General features: G+C 37.2%; 4 protein-coding genes across 5 annotated transcripts; 3 read left to right on the plus strand and 1 right to left on the minus strand.

Moving 5' to 3' along the window:
• Positions 1–121: 121 nt before the first annotated feature.
• On the plus strand, positions 122–3,002 carry PUR7 (purin 7). The gene is made up of 11 exons (XM_012974259.2): positions 122–451; positions 777–878; positions 965–1,094; positions 1,272–1,364; positions 1,443–1,531; positions 1,867–1,947; positions 2,043–2,132; positions 2,231–2,320; positions 2,462–2,512; positions 2,597–2,701; positions 2,791–3,002. Exons 1-11 carry the CDS (start codon positions 122–124, stop codon positions 2,848–2,850), a joined length of 1,221 nt encoding a protein of 406 aa, XP_012829713.1. The 3' UTR covers positions 2,851–3,002.
• A 407-nt stretch (positions 3,003–3,409) lies between these two features.
• On the plus strand, positions 3,410–7,748 carry SUF4 (zinc finger (C2H2 type) family protein). Of its 2 annotated transcripts, none has more exons than XM_012974256.2 (7): positions 3,410–3,923; positions 4,188–4,288; positions 4,798–4,924; positions 5,266–5,684; positions 6,282–6,436; positions 6,535–6,588; positions 7,279–7,748. In XM_012974256.2, the coding sequence occupies exons 1-7, from the start codon at positions 3,727–3,729 to the stop codon at positions 7,348–7,350; spliced, it is 1,125 nt and encodes a 374-aa protein (XP_012829710.1). In that variant the 5' UTR covers positions 3,410–3,726; the 3' UTR covers positions 7,351–7,748. The 2 variants fall into 2 exon arrangements, 1 of the variants encoding a protein (XP_012829710.1); XR_016029021.1 differs by having other exon boundaries at positions 3,421–3,923; positions 6,535–7,153.
• Positions 7,749–9,090: 1,342 nt separating this feature from the next.
• On the plus strand, positions 9,091–10,897 carry UFO (F-box family protein). The gene has a single exon (XM_012974255.2). The coding sequence runs from the start codon at positions 9,394–9,396 to the stop codon at positions 10,714–10,716; it is 1,323 nt and encodes a 440-aa protein (XP_012829709.1). The 5' UTR covers positions 9,091–9,393; the 3' UTR covers positions 10,717–10,897.
• Positions 10,898–11,092: 195 nt separating this feature from the next.
• LOC105950880 (GTP-binding family protein) lies at positions 11,093–14,756 on the minus strand. The gene is made up of 8 exons (XM_012974253.2): positions 14,014–14,756; positions 13,754–13,843; positions 12,710–12,855; positions 12,364–12,522; positions 12,214–12,280; positions 11,823–11,930; positions 11,590–11,729; positions 11,093–11,440 (listed from the first exon to the last, which is right to left on the minus strand). Exons 1-8 carry the CDS (start codon positions 14,512–14,514, stop codon positions 11,353–11,355), a joined length of 1,299 nt encoding a protein of 432 aa, XP_012829707.2. The 5' UTR covers positions 14,515–14,756; the 3' UTR covers positions 11,093–11,352.
• Between the last annotated feature and the right edge of the window lie 46 nt (positions 14,757–14,802).

Here is a 14,802-nt window from a genome sequence, read left to right on the forward strand (position 1 = left end):
CCCAAACTCGGATAACAAAAAGGTAGGCTTTTTAAAGGAGCCCAAGCCCATTGCACCGAAGAGCTTCTGTATATTATTACAACACCGGCAAGAAACACAGACGAACAAGGCTGTAAAAGTGATGGCTCAGTCTCATTGCATAAACCCTCCGAGGAATCTCGCCGGAAAACCCTTCATCCATATTACCAACTCTCCGTCAGTATCCCCACGCTCGCATATAACTTTATTGCCGAATAAAAATACTCGTAGGAAGTTCCATTCAATGATAATTTCTGCATCATCAACAGTCTCCGGCGAACCCCTGAAAGCACCACGCGCCGTGGAAAAATTGGCGGACGGAGAGCGGAAGAATGAAGTGATGGATGATATAAAAGGCTCTCTATCCAACTGTCTTTCTGAGACCCATCTCGATTTAACTGTTCCCGGTCTCCAATCCAAGACCAGAGGCAAGGTGCACTTCCTCTTCCTTTTTTCTTTCTTTTATTATCATCATTTTTATCTGGTTTTTTTTTTATTGCTACTTTATTTTTTTCCATTTTATCTGAAAATAGTGTCTTGGCGTGCTTGTCCTGTGTCTAACCTTGTTTTCTTCAGAATTTCAGAATGAATTCAAAAACTAATTTTTATCAGCAGTCATGTATGTAAACAGTAAACCCTAATTGATGGCTATGGCTCATAGCAGATGAACTAGGATTTCTCATCTAATACAGTTTATATGTGCCCAGCAACTTAGATAAGAGTTAGATACAGAAGTTATAAATAAATTGGTTTTGAAGGTGAGAGATATTTATGATGGAGGAGACTATCTTGTCCTGGTCACGACCGACAGGCAAAGTGCTTTCGACAGAGTTCTTGCTTCTATTCCCTTCAAGGGTCAGGTACTTACCTCTCCATTTAGCCTTGAGTCTATAACAAAGTTATTTCATTATATATAGATGTTTATGAAACGCTGTTATTTTCTCAGGTACTCAATGAGACAAGTTTGTGGTGGTTTGCTCAAACTCAGCACATTGTTCCAAATGCAGTTGTGTCCTCTCCAGATAGGAATGTAACTATTGCAAAGAAATGTTCCGTATTTCCTGTTGAATTTGTTGGTGAGTCCTTCAATCTATGATGGCAGTTCTTTCTTTTCATGCATTTATCAGACAATGGCCTCAATTGGGAAGTCATTTCGTCTAAGTTTACACGTTCGCATATGCATATAAGTCTTGTTGATTTACTAGTATATCTATCTACGTAAAATTAACACTTTTACGATGCTTTGTTCATAGTTAGAGGTTATGTGACTGGAAGTACCGATACATCAGTCTGGACTGTGTACCAGAAAGGCGTTCGGAACTATTGTGGCAATCCTCTTCCTGATGGTGAGGTCTGTAATTATATCAAGTCCAACTTATACATGTATCTTATTTTACTGACAATTCTGCCCCCATCTGCAATAGGTATGGTGAAAAACCAAAAGTTGCCAGCAAATATACTTACACCGACTACCAAAGCTGCAGACCATGATGTCCCAATCACTCCAGAAGAGGTTTGCATTTCTTGAATATTTTTATTCTTCATCTATCGGCTTTAACACTAACAACCCCAATCCTATTATATTACCTGACTTTTAAGCCCATCAACCAGCCTGTTTTTGTTCCGTTTAATATTGTGATTATATATATTTCAAAAGAATGCTGCTTTCTGCAACTCTGGTACAAACCTACTCAACTGAGTACGTTGCACTATTGCTGAGTTTACTGGATCTGTGTGATATTGACAGTCAACTATGCCTTTTGCGTATTTGGTGTGAGCTATTGATTCCTTCACAATGTCAAATAACAGAGAGGTTTTCTTGTCTTGATGATTAATTTGCTTTTGTAGATTGTTCAGCGCGGACTGATGACTCAAGCTGATTATGATGAAGCAAGTAGGGCAGCATTAAGCCTGTTCGAGTATGGGCAGGTACTCGAGCATGCATTACTCTAGCCTTCTGCTAAGGTTTTGTTGTCATGTACGGTTGAATTTTTTAATTTAATTTTTTGTCTCTGATATTGCAGCAAGTTGCACTGGAACATGGCCTTATATTGGTGGATACTAAATATGAATTTGGAAAAGGATCTGATGGCACCGTACTTCTGATAGACGAGGTTATTTCTTACTGAAACTGCAATAAATGTACATTCGATGCAAAGCTCAATTGCATGGAATTTGTGATCCTTTTTTGTTTTTCCTGCCAACTATTTAGGTTCATACACCAGACTCTAGCAGGTATTGGATTGCCGATTCTTACAAGGAACGCTTTGAAAATGCTCTTGAACCTGAAAATATTGACAAGGTTTGTGATGGTTTCTTGACTTTAAAATTGATATTAATAATGTACTCCAACGTCTGAAATATTTCCATTTTCTATTTAGTATGAAATTACTAGCTAAAGACGAAAGTCCTCTGAATAATAAAAAAAAAAAACATTTTGTAGGAATTTTTGAGATTGTGGTTCAAAGATCATTGCAATCCTTACAAAGATGAGGTACGTGTCATAATGTGGATAATATAATTTTGTTTCTTCGATCAATTTATATGTTGAATCTAACTCCGCGGAACACTTTCTTAGGTCTTGCCCGAAGCACCCGAAGAACTAGTTTCTGAATTGGCTTGGCGATATATACTATTGTTTGAGACGATAACAAAATCAAAGTTTGAAATGCCATTGGCAAAGGTAAAAAAAATATGATGTAGATAGATGACACTCTTTGGTGTGGCCTAATACTGATAGACTAATTCTTGAATTCATTGCATTCTGTGCAGGAACCGATACATGACAGAATATCTTCAAATGTATTACGTGCACTTTCTTCTCTTTCGTGAACCATCACAAATTTGTCTGATGTGTACTAGTTTTTATGTATTGTCCACTACATTTGGATTGTAAGTGAATTTTATTGCAGGTCTTTATGTGTAACATTTATTAACATCTTCTTCAGAGTGCAGTTATATTTGATTATTGCATATTTATTTTATACGTTATAGTTACAAATTTCTTTAATTGAAGTGGCAATGTGACAATTAGCTCCAAGTCCTTCCTCACTTTTGTTCTTTCAAGGCCCATATGTTCTAGCTTTACATTAAATTAAAGCCCACTGCCTCTATTTTAACTAAAGTATTTTTTTAATGAAAAAATGAAGCAAGAATGAGAGAATTTAGCTGAAAATCATTAAAGATGAGGACGAACGTGTGAAGAAAATCAAAAAAATATATTTATTGTGTGAATGTGAATGTGAATGTGAATGATTATATTATGTTTATTGTTTGAGGTTTTATAAATCTTTACGGTCAAAAAAATATATTTACACTTAATTTTTATAAATTAAGTGTAAATGTAATTATAATATAAAGTGAAGGGCATTTTAACTATTTATTTTTTATAAAATCGAAAATAAGAAAACCAAGTGAGACAAAACGTGTTTTTTCGTGTGACTACAATAGAAATAAGTTGGTACGTTAAAGGCGGAGGAGGAGACGAAACTAAATTTCTGAAGAATACCTTTCCCTCCTCCTCTCAAACCCTAATCTCCCTTCCCCTCAAATTTTCCTTCTCAATTCACCTTGTATTCGATAAAATCACCAATTATTTTTTTACAAGTAAAGAACGAATTGGTGATTTATCCAGATTAGATCTTAGCGTTTGATTTGGTGGATTGATATCGATTCGAGTTTTAAAAAAAAAAAAAACAAAGAAGCCGAATGGGGAAAAAGAAGAAGAGAGGAGCCGTAGATAAAGTATGGTGCTACTATTGCGATAGAGAATTTGAAGATGAGAAGATATTGGTGCAGCATCAGAAGGCCAAGCACTTCAAGTGCCACGTATGCCACAAGAAGCTGTCCACCGCCGGCGGTATGGCCATCCATGTTCTCCAGGTTCACAAGGAACAAGTTGCCAAGTTCGTCTTTTCTTCTTGCTCTCTTTCATCTTTTTTTTTTTTTTTTTTTTTTTTTTGTCTTACCATCAGGTTCTCGACTTACTTGTTGAAACTTAAAAGTATTATTATTATTTTTAGATGCTGTTGCTGTTATTGAGCTATCTAGGGTTTTTGAGATGGAAACCTTTACTAGCTTAGGCTTTCCTGGCGAAATCAATTTCAATTGTATAGTTTATACTAGTAATGCTGGTATATTCTTATTCTGATACGGCATTGTTTTCTCAGGGTTCCAAATGCAAAACCTGGAAGAGAATCAACGGAGATTGAAATTTATGGAATGCAAGGAATTCCGCCCGATGTCCTGGCTTCTCATTATGGAGAGGATGGTATTGCTTATTCTACTAATCCTCTCTCTAACCTCCATTGAATTGCATTGGTTGTTGAGATCTCAACTTACACTTTTCATTCTTCTCTTTCGGGCTGGGTGGTGGGCAGTACTACGATTACAGTTCTGTTTATTTTGATTTGGTCTTCATATTGGATTTCAGAACTTTACCTAAACCAAATTGAGTGAAAGAACCTAAGTATACATTATTTAATTTTTGAATAGTAAAACAAACCTTACTGAATTCAAGTAAATTAGTAATTTTTGTTTCTCTTCGTGGTAGTCTTTAAGTAAATGTGTTTCATTTGAAACAACGACATCAACTAGAACTTATGAAGCTCCATCTGTCTATACTTATCCATTTTTCATCTTACTTTTAGTTATAATCATTTGATTATAGTGGAAAACGAAAAAAGTCATTCTTGCTTGAATGATGGTAGAGAGTTTCGGTGTCTTGGTCCTGTTATCTTCGTCCGGCTGATCTCATTTTATATTGTTTCTCTTTTGCAGATGATGAGACTCCTTCAAAAACAGCTAAAGTTGATTTCCAGACCTCCCAAATTGTTGGTGGTGTGATGCCAGGAATGGCAAGGACCGGGTATCCTCCCCAGACAACTATGGGATCAATGCCTCAACCGTAAGTTCCTTTGTTGATACTTTTCATTGAAATATATGCTTCTTATGTAGGCCTTAAGTAGTTTTCTAAAAAAAGTGGAGAAGGTTGGATTGTTTTTTTACTTATGATCATAGACAGGTGTTGTTAAATTTTCCCTATGGCATCTCTAGTCCCTCCGGAAGAGTGCACTTCATGTCAATAATGCATTGTTTATATTAGTCATTTGAATTTTTACATCATTTGTAGTTGAAGTATTTAGAAGGTAACCTTTGTCAAGTGATATGTATAAAAATATTTCTAGTACCACTCCAGTGTTCGACAAAAAAATGTATTTTACCTGGAATTCTTTGTTGCGAATGCAGATATAATCCCAGGCTACCTGTGCCCCAAGTTGGTTGGCAAGGTCCACCACGCCCACAACACTGGTTTAATCAACATCAAGCTATTTCAGTTCCACCTACACAACCGGGGTTGCCTCCACAACCTTTGTTCCCCGTTCATAATATGCGGCCGCATATGCTATCTGCAACACCTCCTATGCTTCAATCATCCTTGCCGATCACTCCCCCAGGGATGCCCACAACTACACCATCAGTTCCTGTTTCTCAACCTTTATTTCCTGTTGTTCCTAACAACAATATTCCTCCTCAAAGTTCGCCATTTTCTGCTCCTATGCCTCCAATGAGTTTACCTTTAAGCTCTTCTTCAGAAATTAAGAGTGCGGAATCTCACTTTGGCAACACTTTGCCAACAAATAGCTATCACACTCTGGGACTTACAGGTTCGTTTCTCAATCGGTATTTCCCTGTAATATATGATATTTTTTATTCTCTGATTAAGACGATAATTTACTGTTGTTAGATTCATAAAAATGTAGGGATAACTTTACTGCGCCGTGTTTGTGCATAATTCTGTTGTAATAGAGTTGGCAACCATTTTTTTCTGCTGCTCCGTTTTGTCAAATATCTAGATAGAACACCAAATTCTGTTCCCAAATTTTCTGTACTGTTTTCTTTAGCTCTTTTTTGGTCATAGCTGTAGTACATAATTAGCTGAATTTTGACTTATTTCATGGGCAAGCTCTTTTATAATCATGTTTACTACGACTGGTGGGAGACTTCAGGCTAGCTATTTAATTAATGGTGTGTCATTCCTTCTATTCTAGAAAATAAAGTTTTGAAAAAAAAGAAAAATGGATATTGATTGATACAAACACAAAACATATGTCAGGAACTCCGAGACTTATTGGCATCTTCTGGAGAAACTAAACACTTCTCTGTTTAGTATTTGTTTAACCTTCTATTCCATTGGGGTACAGTTTAGAAAACCTGGGTATGATACTTTGTCTGAGTGCTCACAATTTTCTTTATTGCTGCAGCTGCAACTCCTGTGAATGCACATTCTTATGCCTCTGGTCCAAATACCGGTGGTCCGTCTATTGGGCCACCTCCAATAATTGCAAATAAGGCTCCAGTTACTCAGTCTGCAACTAATGAGGTCTACTTAGTGTGGGATGATGAGGCTATGTCCATGGTTAGTTTTTCTTCTCTTCTGTAAATGTCTAGTATGATTTTTAGAGGCTCTTAATTTTGCTTAAGCATTTTTTTTCACTTCTCATCTGAATTTTGCAGGAGGAAAGAAGAATGTCATTGTCGATGTATCAGGTGCATGATGAGAATACCCAGGTAAGTCAATTTATTCTTCTTCGGCATGGACACTGAGTTGAATTGTTCAAATATCCAGGTGCTAGGCTTTGCTTCTTTGGATTTCGATTCAACTTGTTTACTCTTTGTTTCATTTATATAAAGGCTGTTGTATATGTGCTTCACAATTCTCTGATAAAAGTAAAGAACAGAACAATATGCATAATAATTTGATCATGTCTATCGCTAATTTTCAACCCCATTGATGTGATGGGCTGTTTTTCCTTTCTTGGCCATTCTCCGGTTGGCAAGCAATCTCACAGATTTTATGGTTCAACAGAGGTTCAAGTAGGTACCTTTATTTTCTTTGCGTATAGTTAGTAATTTAATTCTGACTCACTTCAGGATTTTATACTAACTTCATACAAGGTTAACAAAGTGTATGTATTTACTATTTAAACATTTTGTTTGTTCAAAACTTGCGAATTCTACCCATGCTTGACCGTAAGTGTTTTGGTTCGGATGGAACAACTACTATCCAACAGATTTTTGCCCATTCGTGTCATACAATATCTTTTTTAGATTGAACGTGAATTCGATTTTCCAGGTCAGCTCCTTTGGCAAAGTTTGTATCTACTGGTCACAAGCAAAACTCTAATATTTCACTGCCTATTATATAGTGGTGATTTTTCTAGGTTCCCTAATATTGAGTTGCTTGTACGTTTGTTTCAGATGAGCTCAATTGATGCAGCAATTGACAGAAGGATATCGGAGAGCAGACTTGCTGGTCGTATGGCTTTTTAAATGAGATCACGCCTCATTCTAACTTGGTGCAACGGTGGGAAATGTGTGTCTTTAGAGATCCTAATTGAAATATCTGCCAGCTCTAACCGGCTATCTTTGTTGCACTTCTTTCTGTTTATTCAAGTGTTGTAATATTTAGGGAATGGGTTTGCAGGATAGCCCCTTTATATCTAAAAGATCTCAAATCAAATTTTTTTTCCTTACAGTATTAGTAGTTATCCAATCATGAGTCATATATAAAATCATAGACCAAGTACGTTGTTGCCCTAATGAGGTTTATGCATTTGGGTTATCTTTGAATTTCCCATGTCCAAGTTTTGTTTGATATTATGGGCTTGAAACCTTGTCTTGAACGTTTGTATTCAATTACAGTCTATTTATTTGAATGACATAACAAAGTGATTATGTCTTGATCAAGAATGCTACTTTATTCCGGGTGTTTATTGAAGGTTAAAAGAATTATGTAACAAATTTGACCGGTGAATAAAAAATAAGTTGACGAGGATGATGGTGATATTATTGTAACCAAGAGATAATAATTAAAGGGTAAAAGAGGGAGTCAATCACCAAGTCAAAACTATATTAAATGTGAATCAATCAAAAGTGTAAGCAGAAGCAGCAGCAAACTAGCATAGGTGATGGATAGATACATAGATACTAGGCATGAAAAACAAAGAGAGATGAAATTAAAAAATAATATTAATAATGTTGGGGAGTAGTGAGTGAGTGAGAAGTCAGAACTGGGGGAATGACATAAATACTGTTTTGGCAACTGAGGTTTCTTAAAGGACTGCATAAGTTTCCATTTTTGGTGAGAAACGCTTTTTCCTTTTAGGGAGATTTCTTGGAGGAAAACACGATTTTCCATATCTGGTCACCTAAACTTTTTCTATTATGGAAGAGCAAAACTAAAAAAGAAAGAGATTGACAATTGACAAAAACAAGACACTGATCAGTACTTGATTCACATAAACAAGCTAAAACCAATTCATCTACAGAAAGACTATATCCATTACTCACTCAATACAGAAACTGCTCTCTGATTTATTGTTTTTCATATCTCATGGATTTCATCGTCTTTCTTTTTCATCTTAATTATTTCACTTTTAACAACTCATCAGTCATCCCCACACACCATGCATTTACTTACTGACAATGGATTGGACCAATGATCTGATTACTCTGCACTACCACATCATGCATGTTTTAATCCCTCATAGTTAAAATAAATACATATAAAATTTGCTAAATGATTCATTTTTTTAGAAGCCTCTTTACAGCTATGTGGCTCACAAATCATTATATTATCTATGAACAATATGGTTCTCTATTGCAGTTTATTCAAGTTTTCTTCTCTAATATTGGAGTAGTATTAATTTTTATTTTTTATACTTATATGTATGCAAGCTTTTCGGACATGTAGGAAAAAAACAGTCTTTCATTAGAAGATGGCATTATTAACTTTCTGCTTGTGTTTCTTCTTCTTGTTTAAACTAGTCATTTGTCACTTGTCAGATCTGCTCTGCTACACGTTCTTCCTTCCTCGGCATTGACAAGAAAACACTGAAATGATAGATGCATCTATCAAAATGACTTTCAGTGCCCTTTTTTTCTTCTTTTTTTTTTCCCTCAGCCAAGAAATAATGATTAAGGTGAAAAGGATGAATGATAGTAGTGGAAACAACAAACACATTTGCCTCTTCCTATATATATAAACATATCCATAAAGCCATTAATCCAACTCAAACAACAAAAAACAAGACAAAGCTTAAAATGTCACCAAACCTTCATGTAATTCAATAGCTCCAACCCAAGAAAAGACTCTCTTTTTTTGGTCCTTTTCTTCTCCTCCTCACCACTAGTGTTCATTTCTTTCTCTATTCATACCTCCACTGAAATTCAGACAAGTTCAGTTTCTTTTGCCCAAATAAACATGAAAAAACCCTTCCTTTTCTAGAACCCAACTCAAGATCTGATCAGACACTCTCTTTTTCTTTAAAGTTCGAATCTTTTTTTGTTTTAACATAAAAAAAAAACAATATAATGGATCCATTCCACACTAGTCCAATGAGCATACCCAATATTCCATACGGGTTCATGACCTCCATTCCAATCACTACTAATACCTCAATGAACCCTCCAAGAATGGACTGCAGAATATGGAGCAGACTCCCACACAGATTGATCGATCGTATAATAGCATGCCTTCCTCCACCAGCCTTCTTTCGAGCTCGTTCCGTCTGTAAAAGATGGTACTCTCTCATATTCTCCAACACCTTCCTCGAATTATACCTCCAAGTATCTCCCCACCGCCACTGGTTCCTTTTCTTTAAGCAACAAAGCCTCAAAAACCACATCCTCAAGAACAACTCTACTACTACCAGCAACAACAACAACAACACTTGTTGCCGAGCACATTGCGAAGGCTACCTTTTCGATCCCGATAACTTAAAATGGTACCGCATTTCTTTTCCATTAATCCCAACTGGATTCTCACCGGCTTCTTCCTCCGGTGGACTAATCTGTTGGGTTTCTGAAGAGGGTGGTTCAAAGAGTATTCTCCTCTGCAACCCGCTCATTAATTCTTTAGTGCAACTCCCTTCAACCCTAAGGCCTAGGCTATGTCCTTCAATAGGTTTAACCATCACCAACTCTTCTATAGACTTGGCTTTTGCAGGAGATGACCTCATATCTCCATACGCCGTCAAGAATCTAACTTCGGAGAGCTTCCACATCGACGGCGGTGGATTCTACTCAATATGGGGAACAACAGCTTCTCTGCCGAGGCTGTGCAGCCTGGAATCGGGGCGAATGGTTCACGTTGAAGGGAGATTCTACTGCATGAACTACAGCCCGTTCAGTGTACTGGCGTACGATATATCGATGAATGAGTGGTCGAAGATACAGGCGCCGATGAGGAGGTTTCTGAGGTCGCCGAGCCTGGTGGAGAGCAGAGGGAAGCTGATATTGGTGGCGGCGGTGGAGAAGAGCAAGCTGAACGTGCCGAAGAGTATGAGGCTGTGGACACTGCAGGAATGCGGGAGTATGTGGGTGGAGATGGAGAGGATGCCGCAGCAGCTGTACAATCAGTTTGCAGAGATTGAAGATGGACGTGGATTCAACAGTGTTGCACATGGTCAGTTTGTTGTGATACAGGTTAAAGGGTCGGCGGATAAGGCACTCCTGTTTGATTTTGTCGGGAAGAAGTGGGCTTGGATTCCTCCATGTCCGTACATTAATATGAGTAGCGGTGGTGGCGGGAGAGAAGATGAGCTGCATGGGTTTCCGTACGAGCCTAGGTTGGCCGTACCAATAACTGCTCTTCTTGAACAGCTTACACTTCCCTTCAGCAATTTCATTGCCTAGCGCGCTATTCATATTTGATACCATATGCATGCAGTTGCTACCTACCTACCTACTATGTTTTATTTGTTTGCATGGCTAATATATTAATTTGCTTTTCCGAGGGCAAAATGGTCTTTATTGTATGTATTAAGGTTGTCCAAGAAACTATATTTCGAATATATTATTATTATTCTGTTGCTAATTATGTTGTTAATTTAGGCATTTCTAGTTTGGGTATAACTAACTAACTAGTCTTGTTTGCAACTAGCTAGGATCCTGTCTAGTGTCTTGTGTGTTGTTTATGTAATTAATTAGTTGAAGATATACGATTTGCAAAATGAGCAAAATTTAGGTGGTTTAATGCTATTTACCAAAAAATAAAATACAAACAACAATATGATAATGTATGTTCGTTTTTTATCATGTATATATATTAATAATTCTTCCACGGATGTCGACCAAAAATAGAGAGAAATTAAGAAAATATTTAATTGCAGTGTTCGAATTAATCAACTCAGAAAGAAGCTGATCCAACTAACGCTGTATTCGGAGGTTGCCTTTACAAAACAGTTTTTGAACACTCTGTTGAGAAGCTGAAGTCTTTTTGGATGTGTTTTGAAATTGGCTCCCCCTTCTGAACTACTGTGAAGGATGATTTCATGATTTAACTCTAACCATGAGGATGAGATGTACGTTCCTCTTGAATATCGCACGCAGCTCCTCATTAGCTTCAACACCTATCCTCCTGCATACCAATTCAAATTCCAGACTCAACTATACTAGAATTAAACCACAAGTATTGATCAAGACTAGGATGTCTTTGAGTGAAGCCAACAGGTAATAAATATATCGATTTATATAGAGCAAGTGACTTCAAATCACAAACATACTAACCCTATTTTGGAACCATTCTTCCCCACTAATATCTTGCGTTGGCTAATCTTGTGAGTGATGAAATGCTGCTCAATTCTCAGAGACCCATCTCTCAACTCTTTCCAGCTCATCAAGCGATGGTCAATACCGTATGGAATTTCCTGGATTGACGAAAATTAACCAGCTCAGTGAATTTTTTTTCCAGAGCTGCCTTCTATCTGCATACTCATTGAACTGTGAAAACAAACCATTACCTGATGCACATGATCCAACAATTTTTCTCTAACAATTTCTAGTGATATGTTCTTCATGACTTCTTCACTCATGGCGAATGGATCTTCATCCCACGGTCTCTTTACTGCCTATGCATAAAGAACATTATAAGACCACTTGCAAAGCTTTGAGGGGCTTCTACTTTCATATGCATAGGCCATAGGGTGTTTCCTAACAGTTCAATTAATGAATCTCTACTACAAGAAACAAAAGTAAAATAAAATCCTTCAAGCTTTTCATTACACAACCCTTGAAAAAATATATATATCTCCTATAGTCTTCATCCATCCGATGATTGCACAAACATTAGAATATCATTCAAAAGATACTACTAACTTAAGTTATAGGAAGGAGTCAACTTTTCAAACTCACCTGCTCCATCAAATACTTAGTGAGATCTTTTACTCCGGCACCCTTCAATCCCGAGACCATGAAATATCTATAAAACCATTAAGATTGATATCAGGCATGACATCAGAAGAGTCAATTAACAGGGGGAAAGAATGAAAATGAAGAACATACCTTTCATATCCAGGTAGGTCTCTGAATTCCTCAACAACCTTTAGCAGATCATTCTTCTTCGCAACCAAGTCAACCTTATTCATACATAACACACGCTTCTGAGCCGTGTTGCTAATTGAACCCATTCTTTCGATCAGTCTTACCACTCGCGAGTCGGGTCTAAAATTCATGAAAAATCAAGATGATAAGGGCAGGGCACTGTTTCTCAGATGTTTACTACATTGCTAATACACAATACGTTAAAAACAGCAAAACATTGCACCAAGTCCACGTATAGGCATCAAGTCTCACTCTTGAGTCCATAATAAAAGCGTAAGAGTCAATTAAAAGAAGGCCAAACTGGAACCTGGTAAGGTGTCTGTGAATATCAAAGATAACTATCAGCACATCATATAAGTTAACAGAAGTCCATGCACTTTCATTTCGAACTTTGATATCGCTGTATGGAAATCCACTTTTCTTTAACATAAGTCCGGGAGTATCAAAGAAACACTGCATAGACATTAGATAAAGTAAGAAATCTTTGATAAATTTGAAGGCACATACATTTTTCCATACAAACAGCAAGAAACAAACTCCGTTCCCTTTGCAACAGAACTTGTTGGCACATGCTAACTAAAAATATTAAAGATAATAGAGCTTCATTTCTTATGTTTAAAAAAAAGATGATTTCAATTGAATACTGAAAACTAAGGCGAATTAGCAAGTTATTAAATATGACAATGATCTGAATCATGAATCTCGGATGTGACTAGTTATTTTCGGAACTCTAAAAGTTCCATTTTGCTGGATGTATGAAATCTTGCTTCAAAGTCTCAGTCCATAGAAAATCCAAGAAGATAAGCCTCCCAACTAAATAAGGAAGGCCACTCTCTCTAATAAAGGAAACTAAACTGAGAAGAGGAGTTTATCAATTGACATACATTTTTCTATGTAGTTCACGAGGCATACATTTTTCTGGGTTTCCAAGGGACAAGACAACAATGTAATTTTATAGTCTCACCAGTACAAGTTTAAAAGTATATGAAGTCAATTTGTTCTTACTAAAGTATCCGAGATACTCGAGGGAAATCAAATGATTAGTATAAATAGGTCAGATTCCAAGGATCTTGGGGCGTAACAATTTTGCCTTGGCTGCCCCAGGTTCAAGAACATATCCTGTATCCTCAGGACTTAGCCAAAGTATAGAATTTTCAACAAGAAAAATGCTTGAACTAATGTTGATATCATTCCAAATACTGCAGGCATAAGTTGTGTTATGATGTACAGCTCCGGATGTGAAAATGCATGCTAAGCTAATATTTGGATGATAACAACTTTGTGAGTAAACATATAATCCATTATAACCATTTGGAAGCAGAGAAAAGAGTCATGTGATCCGAGAACATACCATTTGTGTGACTCCTTTGGTCAAAACTCCCAACACTTCATGAGTGGTGGTATTTACCTTGCGCGAAACAGCAGAAACCTTAGTCCCAACCTAAAACCAACAAGAAAATAATTACAAGTTCAAGGTCTACTATGATGATTTTTATTCCTGAAATCCCCCCACCTCCTCAACAACCAAGAAATATAAGCCTGGATTTTATTCTTAATTTCCCATTCAAATAAAAAGGCAATGAAAAGAAATAAGAACAAAGGTGAGCAGACCATGTAATTAGTGAGGGCAGACTTTCCAGCATTGGGAGCCCCGATTATCCCGACAGATAACGACTTCTGATCCTCATCCTTGACCTCCCCCACCTCCACATCGTCATACTCATCGTCATCCAACGCGGCCTCTAGCAGAGATTCGGCGAGCCTGCCAGCCTTCTTCTTCTTCTCCTCTTCTCTCTTCCAAATTCTGGATTGGGAGATGTCTTCCTGAAACACTTGGCTTTTCACCCTGTCCCTATACTTGTCGTCCCACGTTGGCTTTTGATTGCCGTTATCGATATTACTGGAATTGAGATTTAAATCATCAAAATGGGAGCTATCAAATACAGCGTCGGCGTGGAATTCGTCGGTGGGTGGGGGCAATGGGTCATCGTGTTGCGGCTGGGCAGAGTAAAATCGGTTAAAAAGAGAGGAACTTGTGAAACATTTTTGGGGGTTTGGAGATTGAGCAGTGGTGATTGAGGACAGTGTTCTTAGCACCCTTAATGCTTTCATCTGAAACTCTTAACTAATGGAAAAAGAAGAACTCTCTTGATTTGTAATAACCGGCATCTACATGTATTGGGAGGAGCGATAAAGTATGGTCTCACTGGTGTGAAGTTTGCTTGCGGATGTCCGTCTGTGTGTGTGAGAGAGAGACAAAAGGGGGGGAGGGTTTTCAAGGGTTTAGTGAGAGAGAGAGAGAGTTGTGAAGGGATTTTTTGGCAAGTAAACGCTTCCTCTTAAAATCGCGTTTTAACTTCCAAACGGGTAATATTATAAATTAATAAGGAAAAGTTTTAT

Source organism: Erythranthe guttata, chromosome 13 (genome assembly GCF_056151865.1).
Source record: "Erythranthe guttata isolate IM_541 chromosome 13, IM_541, whole genome shotgun sequence".
NCBI classification, from domain to species: Eukaryota; Viridiplantae; Streptophyta; class Magnoliopsida; order Lamiales; family Phrymaceae; genus Erythranthe; species Erythranthe guttata.

Bases quoted from the DNA above. Each gene is read 5' to 3' on its own strand.
- PUR7 (XM_012974259.2), top strand. From the start codon at position 122: ATGGCTCAGTCTCATTGCATAAACCCTCCGAGGAATCTCGCCGGAAAA. The intron at 1,532-1,866 runs GTTTGCATTTCT...TTGCTTTTGTAG, and splicing joins TCCCAATCACTCCAGAAGAG to ATTGTTCAGCGCGGACTGAT. The intron at 2,513-2,596 runs GTACGTGTCATA...ACACTTTCTTAG, and splicing joins GCAATCCTTACAAAGATGAG to GTCTTGCCCGAAGCACCCGA.
- SUF4 (XM_012974256.2), top strand. From the start codon at position 3,727: ATGGGGAAAAAGAAGAAGAGAGGAGCCGTAGATAAAGTATGGTGCTAC. The intron at 4,289-4,797 runs GTATTGCTTATT...TCTCTTTTGCAG, and splicing joins TTCTCATTATGGAGAGGATG to ATGATGAGACTCCTTCAAAA. The intron at 6,437-6,534 runs GTTAGTTTTTCT...TGAATTTTGCAG, and splicing joins ATGATGAGGCTATGTCCATG to GAGGAAAGAAGAATGTCATT.
- UFO (XM_012974255.2), top strand. From the start codon at position 9,394: ATGGATCCATTCCACACTAGTCCAATGAGCATACCCAATATTCCATAC.
- LOC105950880 (XM_012974253.2), bottom strand. From the start codon at position 14,514: ATGAAAGCATTAAGGGTGCTAAGAACACTGTCCTCAATCACCACTGCT. The intron at 12,281-12,363 runs GTATGTTCTTCA...ATGGTTTTATAG, and splicing joins GACCTACCTGGATATGAAAG to ATATTTCATGGTCTCGGGAT. The intron at 11,441-11,589 runs GTTAGTATGTTT...ATTGGTATGCAG, and splicing joins AAGAATGGTTCCAAAATAGG to GAGGATAGGTGTTGAAGCTA.